The 24,067-nt window shown below is 41.6% G+C and overlaps 1 protein-coding gene across 10 annotated transcripts in view; it reads right to left on the minus strand.

The window, feature by feature from the left end:
* SMOC1 (SPARC related modular calcium binding 1) overlaps window positions 1-24,067 on the minus strand; it is a 140,775-nt gene that overhangs the window by 64,749 nt on the left and 51,959 nt on the right. For 8 of the 10 annotated variants that reach the window (XM_072865458.1, XM_072865461.1, XM_072865466.1 and 5 more), the window contains exons 3-5: window positions 23,457-23,569; window positions 12,964-13,063; window positions 10,696-10,743 (exon numbers count right to left, since the gene is read on the minus strand). In XM_072865458.1, coding sequence (XP_072721559.1) covers window positions 10,696-10,743; window positions 12,964-13,063; window positions 23,457-23,569 — 261 coding nt within the window. The remainder of the gene's footprint in view (window positions 1-10,695; window positions 10,744-12,963; window positions 13,064-23,456; window positions 23,570-24,067) is intronic. The other 2 variants (XM_072865468.1, XM_072865467.1) reach the window with 1 other exon arrangement.

The raw sequence follows: 24,067 nt of genomic DNA on the forward strand, positions 1-24,067 counted from the left end.
TACCAAAATCATGACTACCTGATGCTTGCTGAAAAATCATGACATATTTCCTAATGGACAATGGCAGCTGGCTGTGGGGATGGCACTCAGTTTCAAAACTGAGTCTCCACAGCTCATTTTGACCAGCAGGCACCTTCACAGGTCAACTAGCATAGAAAAGCCTTGCTGTGGTAAATCCAACCCAGCAATTATATGGCTGTAAATCCAGCACTATCCTTTTTCTCTAGAGAAAAGGATCAAGGTAATGAAGAGAAGAGGAAGAACAGGAATAACCTTATTCTTCAGGAAGATAATTGAAAGGAAATAAAATAGCTGTAATAAAAAGTGAATAAAGAAGGATTAGGCCCTGCATCTATGTAACAAAAGTTGTGTCCAAGTGCATACCAATATGTGGAAAGGGGAGCATGTCTTAAAAGCCTGCAAGGACATTGTGATTCTGATCTTAGACTGTTTCGCTGAACGAGGAAAAAAATTAATAATTGCTATGCAAGCTTCATATGAGTAATGATCAGATCCCTAGCTTTGCGAATGTTTTAGAAGCTGCTTGAAATATACAGTGGCCTGGGGCAAGGGGCATGAAGGGTGTGATTGGAATATCAAGTGCATATCAATATAGGCTACAACCAAATTATTTGGAAAAGGTCATGCCAATCCATAGGAGGGGTGGTAGGCCATCTTGTCCCAAGAAGGAGCACTGCCCATAGTAACAAAGGGAGAAAAGGAAGGCGAGTCAGAAGAGGCAGTATGGTACATGGCTGCTCCAGACAGTCCTGGCACTAAGGACTTTCACAGGGAAAGTGGAGAGGACAGGCAGAACACAAAAACAGAGCAGCAATATTATGAGGGCTGGGTAAATCACAGTCCCCCTTCAGCAAGAGTCAGAGTACACACTATTAGGAATGTTTGTTGGGGTTTTTTTTTCCAGAGCAGAAACACCTCCAAAGTGTCAGCGTTATTTACACTGTGGAGTGAGTGATGAGATCAAGGAATCAGCAATAGCCAGCATTGAGAAAGTTTAAAAATAGACTGAAGGAGGGGAAGAGGAAGAAGAGAGGCTTACTTTTTTTATAGCTTCCTACTTGGTAGAATACATTTTTATCTCACCCTGTAAGCACTAGAAGTATGATAGATACTGCAGGATTTTAAACCACAGTATCTTAATTTTGAACCATCTTCCATTTGGCTCACTGCCTTGAGTGACATTTGAAATAAAACAGGGAGCAAAAAAGTTTCCGCACAAAGAAATATTTCACTTCAGACACCATATCTCATAGCAAGATTTTAGCACTTGACATTGCCCCAGACTTGGAGAGAAGTTTGAAGAAAGCTCTATAGCACTGTCAACAGCTGCCTGATTACAGTTGGCAAAAGCAACAACCACCATATGATTGTTTAGTTTAGCCTCTCTGGTTTGACTCTACCTACAATATATCACATCTTCTTTCAGGAGCCTCTGCTTTGATGTGAAGTATTCTCTGTTTCCCCCCAACACACACCCCCCCCTCCTTGACTACCTCTCCCAAAAGGCTGCTCAGAGTCCACAGTCAACTCCACCTTGCCACTTCTAGGCTGTGTAAGAGGCCAGATACCTGCAGCTGTGGAAAGGGGAGCACATGTGAAAAGCCTGCAAGGACATTGCAATTCTGATCTTAGACTGCATTGCTGAACTAGGAAAATAATTAACAATTGTTATGCAAGCTTCATATGAGTAATGATCAGATCCCTAGCTTTGGGAACATTTCAGAAGCTACCTGAAATATATGGTGGCCTGGGGCAAGGGGCATGAAGGGTGTGATTGGAATCTCACAGTCTCTCTTCCCTCTCTCCCCAACATCACACACATTCCCTTTCGCTCCTCTCCTTCCAGCTCTGGTCTCTTCAAGGTAAAGACTCTATAAATTCCCCCATATCTTCAAGGAATATGGCCTATAAGTGGGGGGTGGAGACAGCAGCAAATTTCCCAGATCAATGGCCATTTGAAATTCAGACATATGGCTGAAGCCCTACAGCTGCATGTGTTAATTACCACACATGTCCCCTGTAAAGCAGTCTGTTAAACACAAAAAGAAAACAGAAGAGAAAAAAGCTGTTCCAAGGGATTAAGTAAATAGTCTAAATTTTTGACCCTGCTCCCCCAGACATATGCCCATGTATAAGAACACAAGCTCCCTTCCATTCTCCCAGCACCTGCATGCTGAGGAAGCACAAGACCCCTTCCATCTCTAACCATATGCATTGAACCTATCTCAAAGTGTACTTTTCCTCTTCCAGCACCCCCTTCCCCCTGCCCAGCCTCTTCTCTCGCCAGCCCCTCTCCCTTTCTCCTTTAGAGGACTAATTCCTGGCTGACAACCAGACTAGTCTTGGGCTTACAATACGCCTTTTCATTTCCTCACAGGCAAAGAGAATGGATACCTCGCTGCTATGTCTGTATTGCATGTGTGCAAAGGAGGGAAAGGGGAAAAAACCTAACTACATTTTTTTTCACTGCTTGTTTCTGCAGGTTTTTTCCCCCCAGGATCATTAAGAGTAGAGGTTCAGAGCTTTAGTGAGTGAGCACAACTCTGCTCTCTAACTATACTACCCCAGCTAGTTCACCCCAGGATCTGAATTTAATCTAAAGGAATTTTTGTACTTGATTATGAAACTGAAAGAATACTTTTTCTTCATGAGGAAAGGAATGGGGAAGAATGGAAGGAGGCAGATAGGCAGGGTAACTGAGTAGTGCTGGAAGGACCTCCAAAGGATCTAATGTGCTTCAGAAGGAAACCTGTATGTACAGAACAAAGTACCTCTCAAAAATGTACCCAGGGTACAAATGACACCACATTCTCAAAATTTAAATATTTTTATTTTAGGAGGAGGAAGGTCATTCCTCAAAGTTAGACTGCCAGACATTTACAGAGTGACTGTTCAAAACGAGCCCAAGACAACTGATCTTAAGAACCATCATCATTTAAAGGCATATTTGTGAGCAGCTGAACAGTCAAGATGAAACCTGTCAAGTCCTTTCATTGAGAATTGCTTTGCTGCAGCACCTAAAGGTCCCATCAGAATCTGAGCACCAAGCTGAGCACAGTGACATGTAATAAAAGACACAGACAGCCTAGAGAAATTCAGTCTGTTGGGAAGACTTCTCCCACCCCCAGCCTTCATCAGAGAATTTTGCAATACATCTCCCTTGCTGTCAACATAAAGCAAAAACCCAGATGAGCACATGGAGGGAAGCTATTCTTCCAGCTCAATCTGTTCTAAAGAAGCTTTAATTCCCATAGGTGCCATCTCAGGAACTTGAACAAACATTGTGGTTGCCTATCCAGCTTCCCCCTACCTTATTTACAAGCACACATGCTCTGCATGCATTCAAGCTTTCCCATCACAATTTCATAGTTTCTCTCTTACAGAGAAATCTTGACAGAGCTCATGGGGCAAAGGAGTTGAAAGGAAAGTACTTCCAGTCCCTCAACCAAACCCCTGCACCCACGACAAAACACATTTCCTGGGACATTACATTGATTTGAAAGAAAATTTAACGTTCAGATGTCTAGATTCTTTTATAGGATGCAAATACTCAAACAAAATAGGGTCATGTTAGGCTGGCACAAGAAAACAACTTCTAGCTTCACTTATCTGCAAACCCAGCAATTTCTCCAATTTGTCCTCAGGTTTATTTTTAAGAAACAGCTACAGAAGACAGGAAGTCTAGGACTATTAATTTCAAAGTTATAATGATGCTGTTTTAAAGCATCTAGAGAACTACGTAGCATTATAGTATAACATCTTGGCATGCTGATCCAGACACTCAAAGAGCATGGGAAGAATTTTTTTAACAACTCTTTAAAAAAGAAAAGGTGTTGCGGCCACATAGCTATGAAGTATTTAAATGACAAAAACAACCCACAGACCCCAGAACTATTCCATTTCTCTGCAAGCTGTAATTGGTCAGACACCAGAAATCCATGTATAGCACATAAACAGTTAATGATACCTTAACAGATGTTGCTTAATCAATTGTTGGTCTGCTTATTAGATCTACTCACCAGGCTGCTCAATACCATGACTTAATCATTTAAAAACCTTTACAGCTGTCCTTAAGATATTACAGACCTGAGCAGTCTGTAGATTGCTATAACAACACTTGTAAACTACAATTTTATTAAGTCATATTATATAGACTAACTTACCGATTAGAACTGTTGCTTTATGGATGAAAGCAGCATTCTTGCATTATATCAAACAAAATACACTTTAAAACAGAATTTGCCTTCTGCTTAAACTTGCCAATGAAACTTTCTTCAGCCTCAAATTTGATACATATGTTCCGAGGCCCACAAAAAAGTGTCTTGACGAAAACTAAACCATTTCAGACAAGTCAGTGATGTGGGGACCCAAAAGGATTGTTTTTAATTCTACTGTTTATGTAGCAAATTTGAGGTTGAATTTTTCTTCTAGACCTTAATATTTCAAAAATCTGTTTGATTTCTGAGATATATCTAAGTGTTTCTTAGAACATTGCTCTACTCTGGAAAACTGATCCAGTATACACAGTATTGTAAAATTACATTCCTCTTCTCACAAAAATTGATCACAACTCCCAGTTAAAAGCTGGGTGTTTTCTATGTTCTAAAATCTGTAATATTGGCAAACTACAATCTGCCATACCTGTGAAATTCACTTGCTTTCTACAATTACATTTAACTGGAATTTAATAAACAATTTTGTAGATTATGTACAGTATAGGGATAGCAATAGGAACCAGGCAGAATTCTGAATATCTACAAACTGGCAAACCTACTGATTAAAGTAATGGTATTTTTTACAGAACTATTTTTTATAATAGGAGAAGCAAACTTCAATTCCACTGCTCAGTTTGCTCGGAAATATAAATGAGCTAACCAAAATCTTATGTGCTACAAATTCCATCTACAAAATTTTTTATTCACAGCCCACTCATGCCTTTGCAGGACACTGCTTCTGTTGCACTAATCTCTCCCAGTTACTTCTCTGTCGCCTGAGTTTTTATTCCAGTTTCATGAAAAGCAGCACACATTCATGTTTCTCCCAGACATTTCCTGCCCCCTGTTAAATTTTATCAGGGTAGACTGAGAATCTGTCACCATCAGTGCATGGTAGGACAAATCAAGCTTTTGCACAACCAGAGGACTTGGAGCATTCATGTAGCACACACACAGCAAGTCTGCTGCTTATATGCATAGAACAGTCTTACTTTCCATATAGCTACACTACACACGCAACTCTGTCCAGAACCATCAAATTGTATGTGCACACTTTGTGTACACACGTATATTTTACCCAGAAGAGACCTAACAAACATGTCAGCCCTGGTCTAGGAATATTACATGACAAAGTTAAACAGTTCAGAAAGCAATTCTTGCATGAAAATTCTCCTTCATCCAGACTTATAAATATATTATTTATTGAAAAATAAATACGCAACATAAGGGATCCTGAAGAATTTTTTGGGTAGCACTGCAGACTTAGTACCTGCTAAAGTTCTGCAATAAATTCATCATAAGATGGTGTTCACCAGCTAGAACCACCACTTGACTTCATACTGCCCCAGTAAACTTGTATTTCTTTCACATTACTGATGAAGGCCATACAATATTTCTCTATCTTTCCTGTATCCTCCACAAGCTGCTAAAGACATCACAAAGCATTTTCCCAGTATTTATGAGGTTGGAGAGGCAGGAATAATTGGGCACTTGAAGCTTGGTTTGTAATAGCACAGCTCTGTTTCAGATTTGATCAGTACCTGGTTGAATCCAGAAAGAACTGGAGAAGGTAAAGACTAAAGTCCCAGTCTCAGATCTTGGTCACATTTCAACTTGACATTTATCAAGATATTACCTGTCTTCTGAGACATACTAGCCACTGTGGAGGCAGCAAGCTCCCCTCCCTGTGAGCAGACAGCAGGTGAATTAGTGCCAGCTGCACCTGACTTCTTACCACCAGCAGACAAAGCTTCCAGGTCTCAATGTACAAATGGTTCCATTATTTACATCAGCACAAGCTGTCCTCCACTTGGGTTTGCCTGAGGAGAGCATTCACCCTTTACTGCTCAGTCTAATTACTGACTCAGACTAATGGCTCATTACTGATTCAAATTGCTTAGTCTACTGGCTGCACAACTAGGCCATTAAACATTTTCTAGAGGTAAGACTCTTGGAAACCAGCAGGAAGAGCGCCACAGAATGGGCCAACTTGCCCACAATTACAGCGGAGAATTTCCCTGCAACAAAGCCTGCCTTCAAGCCCATTTCTTGCAGTTAAACCCACAAAAAGGAAGCCAATTCTAGATGTTTAACTGACAGGAGTTTTAAGTAGTTCATCTTAGGTTCCTCAAATTGCTTCAGTGTTTTCTTGTAGGCTGCAAACTCATTGGGCAAAGCTTTTCGCAACTCCATACAAGAGTCATGCCTACATGTAAGATAGTAAGTGTAAGACGAGCTCAACCCAGGCTTTGCCTTCTGTGGGACTATCAGAGCTTACATTTCACCAACATCACTGTACCTGTCCCACGCTCTGGGAATTGCAGATGCTATTGCCAGCTTTTGCAATAGGGAAACAAAACAAGTCAAAACAGGCCTGGAACTTTATGCACTGCAAGAGACTTTATGAAAGAAAAAGGGAGTTCATACCACTCCAGACTCTTCATGACTGACACTGACAGTTTGTCCAGCCCATATTTACCCTGTACTTGCATCATCTTTTAATCCCAGATTATAGAACCAAACCTCCTTTCCCATTTCCTTCATTCAGTTGATTTAAAAAAATGGTATAAACACCTCACAATGTCCAGAACAGTTAACAACCACTAACAAACCAGTATCCCCACTCAGATTTTTTTTTTTCCTCTTCACTCATTTCCAGTCTCTCCACTTTTAATTCACTCAGTTTCTAGTTTTAAGAAGGAAGACCAAGTGACTTTATGGAGATAAGCAATGACATGGCTGCTTTTTACATCCCTCTGTCTCCTGACCAGCCTACTTTTTAAAACCTGCTTGGTGACTGCGAAAGACATTACTCATGCCTGCAATATGCCAAATCTGTAGCTTTGAGCTCCTAAAGCCCCAGCATTCCTCAGATAAAGAAAATAAAGTTTTGTTTTGTTACATGTTTGCTTGTTTTGTTTCAAACGTGTGGCACAATTTCCCTTTGCCTGGAAAAGAACATTCTGCATTCTTTAGGCAGGGAAAAAATCCAGTCATGTTGGCTCCAAGGATGCCTTTCACTGCTTCTTAAAACATTAAGAACCTCCCGGGGGAGGGGGAGATCCAGCGCTCTAGAGAACAGCGTGCATCTTCCAAGTCTCTCAGGCCTTTCAAACTAAGCAGCAACTGGAGTAAATTAGTGCAAGAAGCTCCTTACAAAAAAGTATTGTATAAGGAACAAGCTGGAATAAGGAATAGACAGCAACAGAAGTCTGCAGGTTCTGGATATCCTAATACCACCCAAGAATAACTGCACTCCCTGACAAAGGTCCTGGAAACTTGTTCGTCACTTGCAGGCTGAATTCATCATAGAAAGAACAGTGGTAAATGTCTGAGCTGCAAAGTCTGCACACTGAGCATGTTCTGGAGAACCTGGGTTTCCATTCCACCTCATACAAACACGCCTCCATCTCCCCAGGCCCAGGTCTGCTCTGCCTTCCAGCAGAGCACTTCTCATACACAGAACAAATCAATACGTTCTATTTTAAAGTTTTTAGTTTGGTGCAAATTTAATTTGATTTAAATTACCTTACAGGGCAAATTGTATGAGTAACTGGCATTGCATCATACAGCAATAGCAGCAACGTAAACATAGGCAACCAGAGCATGGATTTAAAAATAAAAAGGATTTCTTGCAGAAAGCTCCACAGAGCCACTTCTGGAACTACATGCCAAGCCACATGACCATGAAGCCATTTCATTTTCTTTTCATCAGTAGTGAGAGCGCCTGTGAGTGGAATCACATCTTCTGGTGACCCCATCATACCTACTGACCCCAGAAACTAGGGCTAAACAGGATGGAAGAGAGGCCAAAATATTTGGAGAAAGAGTTATTACTGATAACCAGCCCTTCTCTCCTTCCAACATTAATTTGTCTCTTATAAAGGAGAGCTAATATGCTAGTAACATCTTCCTTTTCATTTATTACCCAATAGCTTAAGCCTACCCATCTGCACTGTTTCTAAGGCAAAGCAGCCTCCATCCAAAAAACTATTTTGCCCGGAAGACTTGAAAGCATCACACAAAGTTTATTAGCTCCATATTTTACATTCCTTTATGAATGGGACAAAAGAAATCACTTTTGAGAGTCTTAGCTATTCCTCTTCCTCCTGAGAGTGCCTATTCTGTGCCAGATAATATTTTTTGACTCAGAGACCCTCATCCAGGGATGGAGAGGAGTCTGCTGTGCAGTGGGAAAAGTCCAAAAGCTCCTGAATTAGATGGCAGTAGCTCAAAGTTGATGTCAGAAGCTTCCAAGACATGCCTCTGCAACAGAAAGGTCATCACTGACCCAGTTCCTGCTTGACCCCTCCTCATCTTGCCCTTTTTGTCTTCTTGCAAAGAGCAATCTTTGCAGAAAGAGTCTGAACACTCAGCTAGAATGGATGGTTATATGCACACTGGCTAGTCACCAGTCTTCAGAGAAGCCAGACTTCCAGCAACCACCTTGCTTCAAGGAAGCCAGGCTGTTCTTGGTTCCAACTTCTTAACAACAGGACTCAATATTGGAATTTTGAATCAAGGCAGCTTAAGTCAAGAAAAAACACTGATAAGAAAGCCAAATTCATTTTTAGATTAGGCATTCATCACTAGCCAAGAAAGTAATGCTAAGTCCATCAAATTTTAAACCAAATTATTTCAGCTTCTAAAAGCCCTCTTGATTTTAAGACCTATTTATTTATTGATCACAAATATTTGGCCTTTCTTCATCATGTTAGAAAAAGTGGCTTGTGCAGGGGCTTCCAACAGATAAACACATTCGGAATTGGAGGGGACAGAAAGTTTACACGATTGCTTGAAGCATGCTGGCCCAAAGGGAAACATTTTCCTTTTCTTGAAAGCTACTGCATAGGATGTTTCTGCAGCCATGTAACCGAGTGTACCATTCTTGAAACAGGATGCCACAGGCAGCACCAAGGAGAACCAATTTCTATTACAAATTTTAGATTAATTCATTGCATTTACAGTTCTCTTTTTTTGCATGTTCCAACCTCTGAGTTAAAGGGACTGAAGTGGGAAAAACAAGTTCAGATGTTTTCCCTTTTTGCTCCTGTTTCTTATGAAATCCAATGTCAGCTGCTTCCAGTTCTGGAAGAACAGACTAGGACTACTCAGGTAGGAAGCCTACAAACAACCCCCACTCAAAAACAATGCAGATTAAGAGCTACTTGATTTGCTTGTACTTCAAGCTAGACCAGCAATGACTACATTAACAGAATAACAACAGTGTGTTCAGGTGCCAATTATACATTAAGACATAATTACAAGTTTACAGAGACATAGCCTTATCTAAAATAAGAAGCAGGCTTTAGCATTCAGTCTTAACTAAGTAGTTTTCCTTGCATCTTTCTTCTCCCTACCTTTTCCTAAGCTATTATACACAACCAATAGACTGGAGAGCAGATATGCTCAAAATGAATCACTGCTCTGAACATAGCAATCTAATTCCTGTTAAATGTTTTCAGGACTGGATTGACAGTTCCAGCATGGAAGATGTTCTTCAAATTGAAGTGTTGGCATCAAGGTAGGCATTTTCCTGCGTTTTGAAGTGTCAGGAATAATTGGTTTAGAGAGCTAGCAGTAAAAATCGTGCTTCAGATACCAAAACAGAAACTTCTCCCAGGAAACAGTCTTCATCCTCACCAGCAGAAGTGAGGATGCATTCAGCACTGTTTTCCTGTAGTAAGGAGACAAAGTTGACTCTGAATGAGGGGTAGAGGGGAGAAGCATTGAAAATCGGGGTGTGGAGAAGGCCTAAAAGACAAACTTGACTGCTCAATGTATAACTTCAGTGGTCACCCCTCCCAAGACTATTTCAATCAATGTGAATCAGAGGACACAGAGAAGGGCTACAAATAAACAAAGGAGAAGGAGAATGATTACACACCTAGTGCCTTGCTCAGGAAAGGCAAGGGCTGAAGAAAGGAGTGTAAAGAAGGAGGACCAATGCCTAACACACAAAAGAGTGAGGTTTCCAAGCACAGCTAGGGTTTAATCCAGCACTGCTCCAGCTGGCCAGAGGGTTTTATACTCTGTTAAAACACCCGCCTTTCAATGCATATAAAGCCACAACCATGACATTGGCACTCCTGACTCCCAGTGTACTAGTCATATTGATAGCCTTCCTAATCTCTAGGGATTTTACTGAGAAATGCTCAGTAGTTAGCTTCAAGGTGAACAAGCAGAGGTTATTCTGTGCCAGACACCCCTTTGGGAAGCTCTGCTTTCATGTACTACATCTCAGCTGATCAGCTTAGAGCAGAACACACCATTTTCTACTCCACAGGGTGGTGCACAAAGAGACTGTCATCTTATTCCTCCTACTGAAGGGGGAGGTCTAAAGGCACATAAACCTCCCACACACCAAGCTGGTTAGGAACCCAGGTTCTGAGTTATCTCAAGGACTTGGCTGGGCAGCTGTTATTATAAACAAGTTGCTGAAGCACAGGACTTCACTCACCTTTCCTTCCCGAATTACCCTGGCTTGATGGTTTATCAGTTACAGAACCTAAAGGGGAGGAAAAAAGAAAAAAGACATCTATTTAGATGCTGCATGATCACACAGAACATGTAATGTTACATTAATACAGTCTATATCTCAACCCACAAAGTGTCTGTTTTACTTGCCAACAGCTCAGTTTAGGATTCAGAGAGCCTGTGGCTCTCTGGGATAGCATACGGAGGTTTTAGGCATTAAGATGTTAAATCAGGATGAGGGTAAACAAGAAGTCTTTAGTAGCTGGATCTAGTGATTTTAAAGAGTTCAGAGCAGTGTGCTAGTAAGAAACCTGGAATAAATCCAAGGGCAAGAAGGAAAGATCAATAAGAGTCACTTCTTTCATTTGCAAATGTCAGAAAGAACAAATCAAAGACAGGTGGGGAGAGTGTGCAGGGAATGCAAGGGGCAGTATTCTAAAGGAAAAGGAAAGGGATTAAGTGGGACAATTTGTAGAAAATGGATTTCAACCAACCCCTGAACATCCCCAGCTGTTTGAAAAAGGACACTAAGATCCAGCATGTACTTGAATAGAACACATCTTGGACTTTTTAATATAACTTAGATCTTCACATAAGATATGATCCTACACTTGTTTCTGCAGTTTGCTTTAGTACTTCATCACACAGTTTTCCACTAAAACTTGAACTGATAAGCTTTTTGAACAAATCCATTACAAAAGTGTACAAAAATCTATGACAAGCTTTTTTTTTTTAATAGCTTTATTCCCAGGAAGCTGATTCTTCCATGCACCATTACTAAACAGTTCCAGTGATTACTGATCCTTCAGGAAACATGGATCAAAAGTCAGGTCCAAAGGAGGCAGCTCTGACAGGCCCAAGAGTCTGGTCAAGACAAACTCTAAATGTAAACTCTATTGCCCAGGCACTTTCACTTGCAGATCAGTTCATCACAGATCTACTGCTGAATTACAAGTAGGAAGCACATACCAAATATTAGTCGTCACAGGCCTAACATCTGCGTGTCCTACAATACACCATGAGTTTACTTTCCTGGTAACACAATTTTATAAACAGCTCAAGACTAAATGAACAGATTAGCAAAACTCTAAAACATGCCCTACCAAAACCATATACTGGGAATAGTGGAAGAAAGTAATATTCTAAGGTTTAAGCCAAATTACTGTAGCATTTCACCTTACACAAAACCAGGATATTAATCTTATTTTCTTTCCATGTACCTGTGAAACACCAAGCATCCCCTCAAGCTACACTGACTCACCAGTTCCCAGACAGTTCTCCCACTCAACTCAAACCCTCACGCAAGTCACCATGTTTGCTTATTACCACAAAACGCCCTACAGCCAAGAGGGCACTGAATAAGGTGAGAAGGATTAAAAAACCCAAAAGTTTGACTGCTGTCGTGCTCACATCTGAAGGGCAAACACTGCAGGATCATATGAAAATCTAGAGCCCAGCCTCATCCCATTTGAGCCGTGGGCTGCCATATTGAATGGTGGGGAGAAAAAAACCCAAACATCACTCTGTTTTAAGTACAGAAAATGATGGATTTGGGTTCAGTAAACCATAGGGTAACAGAGCAGTGTCAGGCTGCGAGCCCAGAAGCACATCACTTAATAAACCCATGAGTAACAGCCTGGCTCTGGACCTCCTTCTTGCGAGCTGTGGTGCAAGCCCAGTGCTGTCCAGCCCCATGACACAAACATGGGGATCCTGGAACTGAGCAACATGATCAGAAGACCCAAATCCATAACAACAGCAGGACCCCAGATTTGGGGGCTAGTAGTCAACTACCAGTTTCTCAGAGAACCACCTTATCTAACTTAACTGAAGTCACTCTGCAAGCAAAATGACTCCATAGCTTACTCAATACAGCCTGAGAACCACTTCTTTAAAATACAGCTCATGGGAAAAACTTCTCATCTGTTATGGGAATCTTTGGTTTTGGTGTACACAGCAACACTGCAACTCTTGCCTTGGCTACCACAGGCTGTTACCTCAGGTTTTTCTCAGTGAGCCTTGCAGGAGTGTCTAGTGTACCCTAACTGCAGGGTGGGCATCCCACAGTCCAAGCTCTCTTGCAGCTTCCAAATGCCAGCAAGCACACAGGGAGATACAAGCACAACTGCAGTGTTAAATCTGGTAAACTGGCCGAGTCACCTGAAAAGATTAAGCACTCTGAACAGGATGCATTCTCCCCAGCCCCCTTCAGTTATCAAATTAGTATTTGTTGAAGCAACTCCCACAGTACCTGAACATACAGGAGTTTTGTTCTGTACAGAAGAGCCGCTAATAGGCTTGCCATCAGGTGTCACACACCAGCAGTATCCAGTGTAGGTATGGCACTGCACCTGTTTGATAAAACAAAGAGCAGGCATTTCATTTCTCACACTATCACCCATCACTTATTATAATCCAGCATCTTAGTGGAAGTCCCAACCCAGACGCATCACAAACACGTGCTTCAGAGTGAGGAGGTCACACAGAAGAGTATCTTTGATATCATTATCTTTTCTTTTTCCCCTCACCTCCCTCCCCAAAGAAAGGTTATTTCCCCTATTCCAACTCCCTTAGCTGCAATTCAGGAGGCAAAAGAAATTACAAGTAGTCAGCTGAGAACACTTCCATTTGGGGATGCAGCAGCTGTGTCTCAGCTCATTCCACCCTCTACTAAATCCCATTTACTATTTACCATTAAATAGTTGTCCCACTGCATCCCAGCTGGGATAAGGAAAGGCCACCCTGGCCCAATTCCACAGCCACTGCTTGAGAACAGTGTTCTGCAGGCATTTCGAAAGCATTTTGTTCAGTAAACATGGCTGGAAAAACACAGCACTGACTTGTTACGTTAACAAACCCTCTCCAGATAGATTTAAGCTCTCTCCTGTTACTATGTCAACCTAGGCAGTAGGAACAAGATCCAACATGCTTGCTCTTTGTGTATTGACAAGGACTTAAGAACATTCGATGAAGGCTCTAATGAGCCAAAAGGTACAGAGCATGAGAGTTATCTTGCTTAACTTTAAAGCTCTACATCTGAACTGAACATCTAGAGTCACCCAGTTCCTTCCTTCACCACAGAAGGACACCAAATGACTAGTTCAGATGTGGACCTCTAAAGTGAGAATAGATAAATCCAAATCTAGCAGACTGGTCTTAGTAACATCTATGCAGATATTAGTTCAGTGGCAGTATAGTTTCATCCAGCTTAATAAATCTAATTACGGTCTTTGCCTCAGCTTTCACAGAGTGATCAAGCATTTAGATGAAATTCAGGATGCCTTTTGACTTCCCTTGAGACACAAGTAAGTTATCATCATACAGGTATCTGTGTAAATACTAACAGTTTCCAAAATTCTTTCTAGGATTCTAGCCACACGTTCAGTTGTGGTTGAGTGTGCATATCAGTACTTCCAGCACCTTGAAATGGTATAGAAATGCCTACATTAGTATAAGCTAGAGACAGCTTCTTCAACACACTTCTGAAAAAAGCCATGAAATGAGATTACTTCAGAAACTGCCTTTTTATTTTACTTGTAAATTGAATTCTGTCCATTCTCTCTTTTTTCCAAGCAAGCTCATTGACGCTGATTTCCCATTCCAGTCCTCTCCACACAGAAGAGTGATGGAGTGTTTGTACCGTTCCCTTCATTTGGGATCCTTCAGAGCTAGAACAGTCATTCCCCTTTGCTGACAGCTGGCTCCGATTCCCTAAAGTAGCAGAGTTTGTTCAGAGACTTAACAACAGTCTTTTTAAAAGGCTTTGAGTATCACATAAAACATGATCTAAGAGCAATTATAACACTGTACCATGTGTTTATCTTGGGTTTTACTAAAGTGCAAAGCGATCATTTTGCCTATAGCAAATTCACTTTTAGCAGCCAAAAATCAACAATAATCTCATGTACCCATGTTACTAAAGTCACTGTCACTGCTATCTGCACACTTTCGTTTTTATTCTCTCAATATATCACAAAATTGACTGCAAATTACTCAAAAGCACTATGAATATAATTAGCAATAATCAAGTTGCAAAGTATTTCTTATTGCTCAATCTGATCAATTGCATATTCAAAACAAGTGTGATGGAACTGCTTAGGTTTCTGTGTTTAATGTTTCTTCGCTGATCACACACACATTATTGCAGTCCCAACAGCACAAGAAGCTGTCTTTACATCTGAGCATTAATTGTAAAAATCTTACCCAGAGATGAAGCCAAATTCCAGGATAGGGTCTCTAATTCATAGAGCAAGACCATTTCATGTTACATTACAGAAAAAAAAAAACCAGCATACCCAGCATTTAAAGAATTCAAGTGTTGGTGACTTGATAGTCCTTCAGACAAGCCTTCAGAAAACAACAAGCTACATGGCAGAGGTGTCCAAAAAATGTATTGACATAAATTTAGGATAGATGCATTAACTAAGAGCATATTATGCAACTCATCTCAATGGAGAGCTACCAATTACATACACACATTTATGCAAGCCAAGCACATTACATCCATAAAAGTGAAGTAATTTTCTAAATAACTAAGCTAATGAATGCTGGTCTTCCGTGGAGTGGTATCCCATTACCCTCTCACCTCTGCTGCCTTTAAAAAAAAAGTCTGATTGACAGCACTTTCACAACAACCACATGTTCCACTGCAGCACCAAAGGACTCCCCTACTACGGATAGTAGCAGCAACAAAATCTCAGCACTTATCCTAAAGGCCAGACAGCTACCCATGAAGAACAGACACTTCAGAAACCTCAAAAATCACTGCAGTTGGCTTTCCTGAACACCTTCATGTTGAGAGATACTACCTTTCACCATGATACCTGACCAGGTCTCAGCATATTTAGGTGTCATAACAATAGTGGCCTACAGCCTAGAGTTTGCAGCCTAAAGGCTGGGAACAAAAAAAAATGGTATAGTTTTCATCAGTTACATAGCACTGGTATGGCACTGAAAAAAATGTAAAGGCAATAGCTGGATCCAGTACCATTTCTAAACACTGTGTGTAAACAGAAATTCTGTAAAATGTGTCAGCAATTCCAGAGCACCTACAGTAAGGAATCTTGAAAATTCAGGGGTTTACTTTAAATTTTTCCAATGAGTTTCCAATGATCTTAGGTTTGAGTTTGTTTCTAAATCACATTTAAATCTTCTACCTGAAATTCAACCTCATTCTAGACCTACTCCTATAGTAGCAAGATTTCTAAATGCTGTTATAATCAGAAGAGTAACCATGTAAAAGTGACACCTGTTTACTGCACAGATCTAATCTTCAGTTAGAGTAATTTAGGCTCTACCAAAATACATGTTACAAAAAGTGTGTTTGACTTCTTTTGGCTCTCAGTCTTCTAAAGCTAAGCACTGTGTCAGAGAAAATACATTATCAATTTTTTATATAAAATCAACTTGATTGCTAACTCAGCTGCAGCTACAGAACACTCATTACTGCTGGAAAGGCACATGACAGAATTTGACATCTCAAATTAACATACACCTGTCCAACAGCTGAACATTTTAAGTTACATAATAGGGAATCAGAGAAATAAAACCTGCAAATCATTTGAGGTCTACCAACAGATTCCCCATTAACATCTACACTTTCAAAAAAAAAAATCAAACCACAGTTTAAAGCCCTGCAAGCACCCGAATCCCTGATCATGCAGGACGACACTGTTCCTATTTTTCAGGGGTGGGAGATATGCCATCTCGACTGTCCCTCAACCAAAGGATGAAACGTATCAGGGACAAACCCAGCAAAAGCTGCCCTGCCACCATTGCCCAAATTAAGAGTGTAGCAGCAGCTCCTCTATCCCCCCCCCACCATTACGACATGTGAAATCAAACAGCAGCTAACATACTAGCCACCAGCCACATGAACAAACACCTGCTCTCATCAAGTTCATTACAATATGAAAACATTAGAACTATAGTCACTGGCAGACTACTCTGCCTCTTAATTTCCTGAGGGGAAAAAGCTGCTGCTGTTTGGGTTTCTTCAGTATCTCACTGGCAATGCCAGAATCAGATTCCCAAGCAGTCCAAAGCTTCTCAACAAGCAAGCAGCAGCATCCCTTTACAGCCATTTGACAACGGAGGATCAAGGGGTTGTTTCCAAAAGATGAACTGGAAATGGGAGAGAAATTGCATGCACATGTATGAGGGAGAGAACAGGGGCAAAGCAGTAACTCTGTGATGGCTGAAACCAGTCTCTAAGGAGTTACAGAAAGCAGAAGTTTGCTGCAAGAAGCTGGAGACCGCCTTGGACAGGCACTGGGCTGAGCACAGGAACAGCAACACTCAGACTAGTCTTTCACTGCTGTTCAGATGAAGAGTTTGGTAACCAATTCCTATCCCATCACAGATCAGACAAACATTTCCTGGCTCCTTCCATAATGGAGGGCAGAGAGAAGGGAAGAAAAACATTCCTTCTGCATTCAAAACAATACTTCTATGAGAAAAGAAAAAACACATCCAGTTTTTGAATGGCTCTGCTGAGGGTGAGGGAGGGCAGACAGCAGAGCTACTGCCTGCACTCACAGCAAGAGGCTAGGCTCCAAACCCTGGCTGCATCCAGGTGCTCCTTGTAAACACTGTAAAAACAGTTAAGTTGTTCCAAGCCAGTAGGTTAGCTGGTCTGACCCAGAGAGCAGAATCCACAGTGTCACCCAGCAATTCTTTAATCAAGCCTTTCCTTTGTTCAAGCCATTGAGGCTCATCTAGAAAGTCCTCTGAATCCAAGTTAGTGGCACACAATTGGCACACTGGCCTAACAGCTATTTATCCTAAGTGGTGATGCCTCTCTTCTGGATTGTCTTGCTGTACTGCTTAGACCCTGGATCTTGTCATACTTTCTACTAGATTAAGTCAGCTGACTATTGTCAGAAGCCTGCCTTGCCTTTACAGACAATTTTAGGGAGCTATGAATTGGTCTGCATCTTAAGTTTGAGCTTCTTTGGGACTGCAACTCATTAAAACATTTGTGTCACTTTTTCTGTTCCCTGCTCACATTTAATTCTTCCCAAACAATGTTGTGCAGACAAATATTCCCACCAGGGCTTTATGCAGCAGCCACCTTCCTCAAGCCTATGCACCATTCAAGAAATGCTTGCTCCACAGGCATTTCACTATTCATATAACCAGGGAAAGAAGTGATTTGTGGCAAAAGAATCTTAGCCACGGTCAAGGGCATTCCCAACACACTCTGGCACACACACTATTTTTAGCTTAGGAGAGGGATTCCCAAGAGAGGCTCTCTGCTTCCAACACAGAATGTGACCCTTTGAAGTTGAGAATGATCTTACACTGCCACTTTCCTTAAGGGATGTCCACTCCTGCTTCGAGAATCTGTTCCTTTGCTCTCTTGACTGGTACTTCTTTGAAGAAATGCTGTATATAACTAAAGTTGCTACCTCCTTACCCATCCATCGGTTATCTTTAGCTCAATATGCAAATGAGAAGCACAATGAGAGCTGCAGGAAGAAAGCAAGTGTGTAAGTAGGAGACAAATCTGCACAGCAGTATTCAGAGACAGCTCCAACTACAATCTTTTATAGAACGGATGTCTTAATTTAAAAAAAAAGCCAGGACCACCTACTAATTAAAGTCCAGATTCTTTATGAAGAAAGAGTTTCTTTAATCTAGCAAGACAGACTGTGTTCTTTCCTTCTGAAAGGAGAGGTTAAGTCCTTGAGAGCTTAGTATTGCTAGAGTATGAGCACTGAATAATGGAATAATAGACAGCATCCAGGGAATGTGGGACATGTCTACACAGTGCCCCGCAGCACCGTGCTGCATTAAGAAATGAGTTTGTAATTCTGCCCAGCATCATGCTACACTAGCCAATGCAGAGGAACAGACTTGGATCACAGGTCTGTGACATTAAGTCACACTGAATGCTGAGAGGGTTCCCCCTGTCTTTAGAAAGGGGTCTGTTTGTGGGACTTCGGAGAAAGCAGTACTTTGCACATGCATTAGCATAGCACAGAATGAAACTCTTGCTGTGGACCGTAAGATAGATCACTCTTTCCAAACAGACTTGTATTACCAGATGTGGGAGTGCTCTGGAAGCTATCTGATAACAGAAAACTGCTGTGACAGTCAGCCCACTCACTGATCCCGTCATAAGTCAATAGGTTTGACTGATGCACTCGCTTTAAGAGAAGTCTCAGTGCTGCATCGTAACTGCACCAGCAGCTGCAGTTTTCAGAGCCCTAAACTCTAAGAAACTCCAAGGAGACTTGCTCTCAGCCACTTGTATGTAGACTTGCAAGGAAAATAAGCCACAGCTAGACAGAAGGTGGTGGCAAATAGCAAGACACCACAAAGCCCCATGAGACTACACCCCCAAAGCAGGGTTAACATTATTCATGTTCATATTAGTCTGACTGAAATGGATCCCATTTCAAACCTCAGCAACCTTTTCTAAAAAACTGCTTGGGGAAAAACTATGAAGAATGCAAGCTTCTCTCAGCCCATGGCAACAAGCCCAACGGCACTAGGCAGCAAAAGAAAGTGTGCAGATTACCCAATAAAGCCTGTTGTTTATGAAGAAGAGATCACAGCAGGTTAAGTGCAGCATGGAAAGGGAATGGCATTTATGCAAAATACAGCATAACAAGCAAAAAGGAGAGAGCAAGTCTTGGGAACAGAAACTGGTTTTAGTCATGTCCAATTTTGCACAACAGTACATGACCTCAGTTTTATACAATTAATCAAATTACTCATAGCAAACAAACATTCTTATGTTGTGAATAACTCAAATTTTATCTGCATGCTTATATTACTGTGGGCTAAGTGCAGAGAGCTTTTGTTATAGGAAGTAATATTCCCCACACAGACTGAAATATAAAGAAAGAGCAATTCCAGAGCAATTCACCAGGTCTGTTCCCATTTACAGTCATCCCATCATGCCTACAATGCCACCACCTTTTCCATGTAGCAAATCCATGCCACATTTTTAGATGTGTAAGCAGTGCTAAAAAAGGATTTGATAAGATCTTTGCAATACACAAGCTCCCAGAATAAGGGAAGCAACACACATGATACATAGAAAGAGTTATGAAAAACAGTGAATTGACAGGTGCCTGCTCCTCTTCATGCAATACACCAAACCCATTATAACTAGCCATGCCTAGGAAAACTGGCCATCCAAGCAATAGAATCAGTGGCAACACTCCTTTTCAGTCTATATTTTACAGACAATGAAAAAGACAGATTATACAAGTCTTTAAGACACACAGGATGTCTCTCCAACGCAGGGTTTAAATGCAAGCCAAACCAAGGTCTTTCCCTTCAGGCCCTCCTCCCTTTCACGCTTGTTACCACATCTAACTGTTGAGTGTCAGAGCCAGTTGCCCTGCAGGGAAGCAGGAGGAGATAAGGCAAGCATGGTCTCCCCTCTGCAGCTGCTGCCCCATGCAGCACATGCTGCTGGTCATAGAACAGGAGAGTAGCTATGTTCTCTTCACCACCCTATAGCCCCATCCAATTCGCAGTGGATCCAGCCCCAAATTCACACAGTTTTGTACTGCATGCAATTCCAGGAGCTGGAAAGGGCAGACTTGAGCTGCTTTCAGAGGAACAGCCTCACTTAGTGCTGCTTTCAGTGCTTACCAATAGTGACTGCAATTTAGCTTCTAGTCAAGAGGATGATGATAAACCACAAAAGCAACAGTTCCATCTGGTTAAGACCAAGCAGGTTCTGTGAACATACAGTTACTGCTACCAAATGCAGCTCCCAAACCTGCACTGTTCGTGTTTTTCACTCCTGCAAAACTTTAAAGAATTTCCAACAATTAGACAAAACCCCAGATCTTCTGAAGTCTGATGGCAAGGATGATGATGTGGGCCTGAACACCTACTGTATATGCATCTACAAAAAAAGAGGCTCGGCTCAAGACCTGAAAGCAAGTCATCCACATCTTGAGTGAGTGCTGTAACAGTTAAGACATTTGATATTCTAAATCTATGCATGCATCTTTGTTTCCCCTCTGACCAGAATTTTTCTTCTACCCAAAATATTCTTCCAATAACAGTTACATAGAAGGGTGGAAGTTGTTGAAAAAATTTCCCTAACCAACTCTACATACAGCACATACCCTGAAGTGTATGCATCTGCTTCAATTCTTGTTGGGATGGGTATTCAAGGTTGAAGAGTGTGGTGGGTATTTCTCCTAGAAACTTCATTGAGAGATGCTGCTCTGTTCTGGACTTCCCAACTGGTATTTTGCAGTTTGGATGGAGCAACTCTCTGGGTACTGAACCAGAATAAACTAATAACAGTTCAGAGCCAACTTCAGCAAGGCCTCAGGGACTTCAAGAACTGGCCTACACAGCTTCCCTGCAGAGCAGAACCCAGGGGTGCCAATTCTCTGCACAAGAGATGCAGTATCCAAACCACCTCCACCAGATGAGATCTATTAATGAGTTGCTGGAAGCAAAAACTGTTTAGACTGTTCACCAGAATTCTAGTTTTTATACATCCTTTTAAAAATCAAAGTTTAATTAATTTGGACCAGAAGATAAAGGAAATATTTGTCTCAAATGCAGGTTGAAACCAGTTAGCCTCCTCAGACATTGTTTTTCATTCACATCTTATGCAGGGACAATGACCTTAAATGCTGCAATATAAACAATGAAGCTGGTTCCTGAGGTATATGGAACATGGGGTATTTTTACAATCCAAGGAATGATAAGAATTTCAGTTAATTCCAGCGACAAAGGGATCAGAGGCTTCCTTCATATGCCAGGTAAAACAAAAGCATTTTAGTGTTCAGATAGGACCGAACAGAGGAAGAATGTGAAATGTTGCCTAGCTGCCAGCTGAAAACACACAATTTTTGTAAGCAGTTTCATGCTGCCCCTCCACTGGCAACCCACACTGGCCAGGCAATGTGCAGGAAAGAAGCCCAGCAACTGCTCCACAATCCAGACACTGGTACCAACCTTCCAAATAAACCTGTCTGAAACAAAACTATCAACTGCACTCAGTCCAGCTTATTAGAATAGAAATTTCACCTGCACCCCCTACTTTACTCTCCAAGAGGTTGAAGGACAGCTGACAAGACATTGGAAAGTCAGCTTTCCTTCCCCCTTTTTTCTTGAACTATGAAGTTTAACGTGGAACACCTAGTTGTCCCACTGTGCTAGGTTTTGTAAGTATTCCCCTCCAGTACCAACATAAACTGAGCAGCTCTACACAAAATCAAATTTCAACAATTGAGAGCATAGTTAGACTGCAAGAAACTGCAGTCACCTTCTCTTACTCCCACCTTCCCAAGATGGTCCACACTGTACACAAATATGATGCTGCTCCAAAGAAGTATGCAAAGTTGGCAGGATGGATAAAACTTTTCCCACTTCACCATTAAAAAACAAAACCAAAACAAAAAACACTCCCACACACCAGATAATGGGCAGGTAAGGCTGAGGGGGGGAATAAAAATTTTTGGTGGGTTATCACAAAAAAGTCTTTCTTCTCTTCCCCCAGGCATCACAAAACATTTGAACCAACCCCAAAGCTTTTTGTCTTTCTCATCTTTTTGAAGCCAATATTGATTATATTTTGGAATTTTTTTTTTACCCTTCAAAAGACTTTGCAAACAACAACTAATGAATCCTAAAATTTCTTTGAGGCACAAGATCTCTAGAACAGTGCTAGATTTAGGGAAGCTAAGGCAAAAAAAGTTGTGTGATTTACTTAAGTTCACAAAGTAGAAGACATCAGGGTTGCAGGATTTTGGCTTTTGAGATGCATGCCAAACTGAGCAGACAGCATACCCCTCCCACCTGTTAGGGAACTGCACAAGCCATTTTTAACACCCAGTTCAGTTAGCACTGGGACACTACTCAATATGCTAGCGGTAACAGAACCAAGTATCACTCTTCATTTCTACCTTGCCTCAGCAAACTACTCTTCCTCTCAAAATCTCCTTCATGAGGGCTTCCTTTTTGCCATAACTACTTCAACGTCTCTAGAATTCTGTAGGACCTCTCCCAGTCCAACTATTTCTGAAGGATGCTCAGTGACCAGGACTGGCTATTCATTTTTCACAGATGTTAAATGCCAACAAACCATAAGCCTCTTCTGCTACACCTCCTGAGAACTGCTTCTCCAGAGAAGCAGCATTATGAAACAGTCTACCATCCCAGCACATCGTTTAGTTCCAGCAAGTGAACAGTGAAGAATCAAAAATCCAAAGCAAGAAGTCTCTTCGCCTCTCTGCCAGACTCCCAAACCACAATAGGGCATAGAATAGGAAAGCAGAGTCTGTCACTAACAAGTACCCTGCAGAGGGAAGAGGCTCAACAGACCACTTTTTTGCTGGTATAGATGAAGCACAGGTAACAGCAGAAGCAGCTTGGCCCATTCTGTTCTGTGTGAGCCACAGCTCTTTGCAGCTTTTTCTTTTTTCTTTTTCTCTTTTTTCTCTTTTTCTCTTTTCAGGGAAAAATCAGCCTCCCTTGCAACTTTTTTTGTTTCTCTGCTGTGCTGGAGGTTGATGCCATTTGTTTCTGTGCTACACTGGACATGGATGCCATTGCATATGTATGTGTCTTTTACGGTATGGTGACCGAATCAAAGCTTCCAGTTAGTTACACAAGTCCCCAGCTTTCAACACTTTCACTTGAGTAAATGATTCAGAGTGTGCACCCATGTTGCTATCATCACTTGGCTCACGCCTTAACAGTGAACCTCTTGCAGCCACTGGGAGCTTGGCTGAAGGAAGCCAATAGAAATTTTACCTGCGTGAACGATCCATCCTCATTGCATTCTGGGATGAAGACTGCTTCCTGGGGCTTCTTTGCCTGTTCCAGTGCTTGAGCTCTCTCTAATCGACACTTGCTTTGGCCAGCATCTACAAAGAGAAAATCAAAACCCACTTAGACTGCAAACACCATTTGGCCTCTGAAAGGTACCAGAGGCACCGTGCAGCTGCAGGGGGAAAAAACCCCAAACAAACAAACAAGGCATCAATGACCTTTACCTGCACATTAACGAGGCAGCTATGGAGTTAGCACTCATGATCCTAAAGACAAATATGAACCTAGACAATCAAACTACAAGCCACTTAATGAAGAGCTGCCTAATTTCCTAGGCAATAGTTTTTATGGTCATCCAAGGGCTCTGGAAGCTTCTTCAAAAAGTGCTGGAGCACAATGTCCACGCAGTGAAAGGCCTTCCCAGAGGGAGTTGTGTACGTGTTAATATTAACAGCCTGAAACTGGATGGCTGAGCATAAGCCAAGTAATTCAGGCCCAGAAGTGAGCAATATGGAAGACAGGATGGCCCCAGAAAAGCTTCTCTGAGCAACTCTCCCAGTAAGATGCTAAAATAACCAGCCACCCATCTGAAC

Source organism: Ciconia boyciana, chromosome 6 (assembly GCF_034638445.1).
Source record: "Ciconia boyciana chromosome 6, ASM3463844v1, whole genome shotgun sequence".
In the NCBI taxonomy this organism is placed as follows: Eukaryota; Metazoa; Chordata; class Aves; order Ciconiiformes; family Ciconiidae; genus Ciconia; species Ciconia boyciana.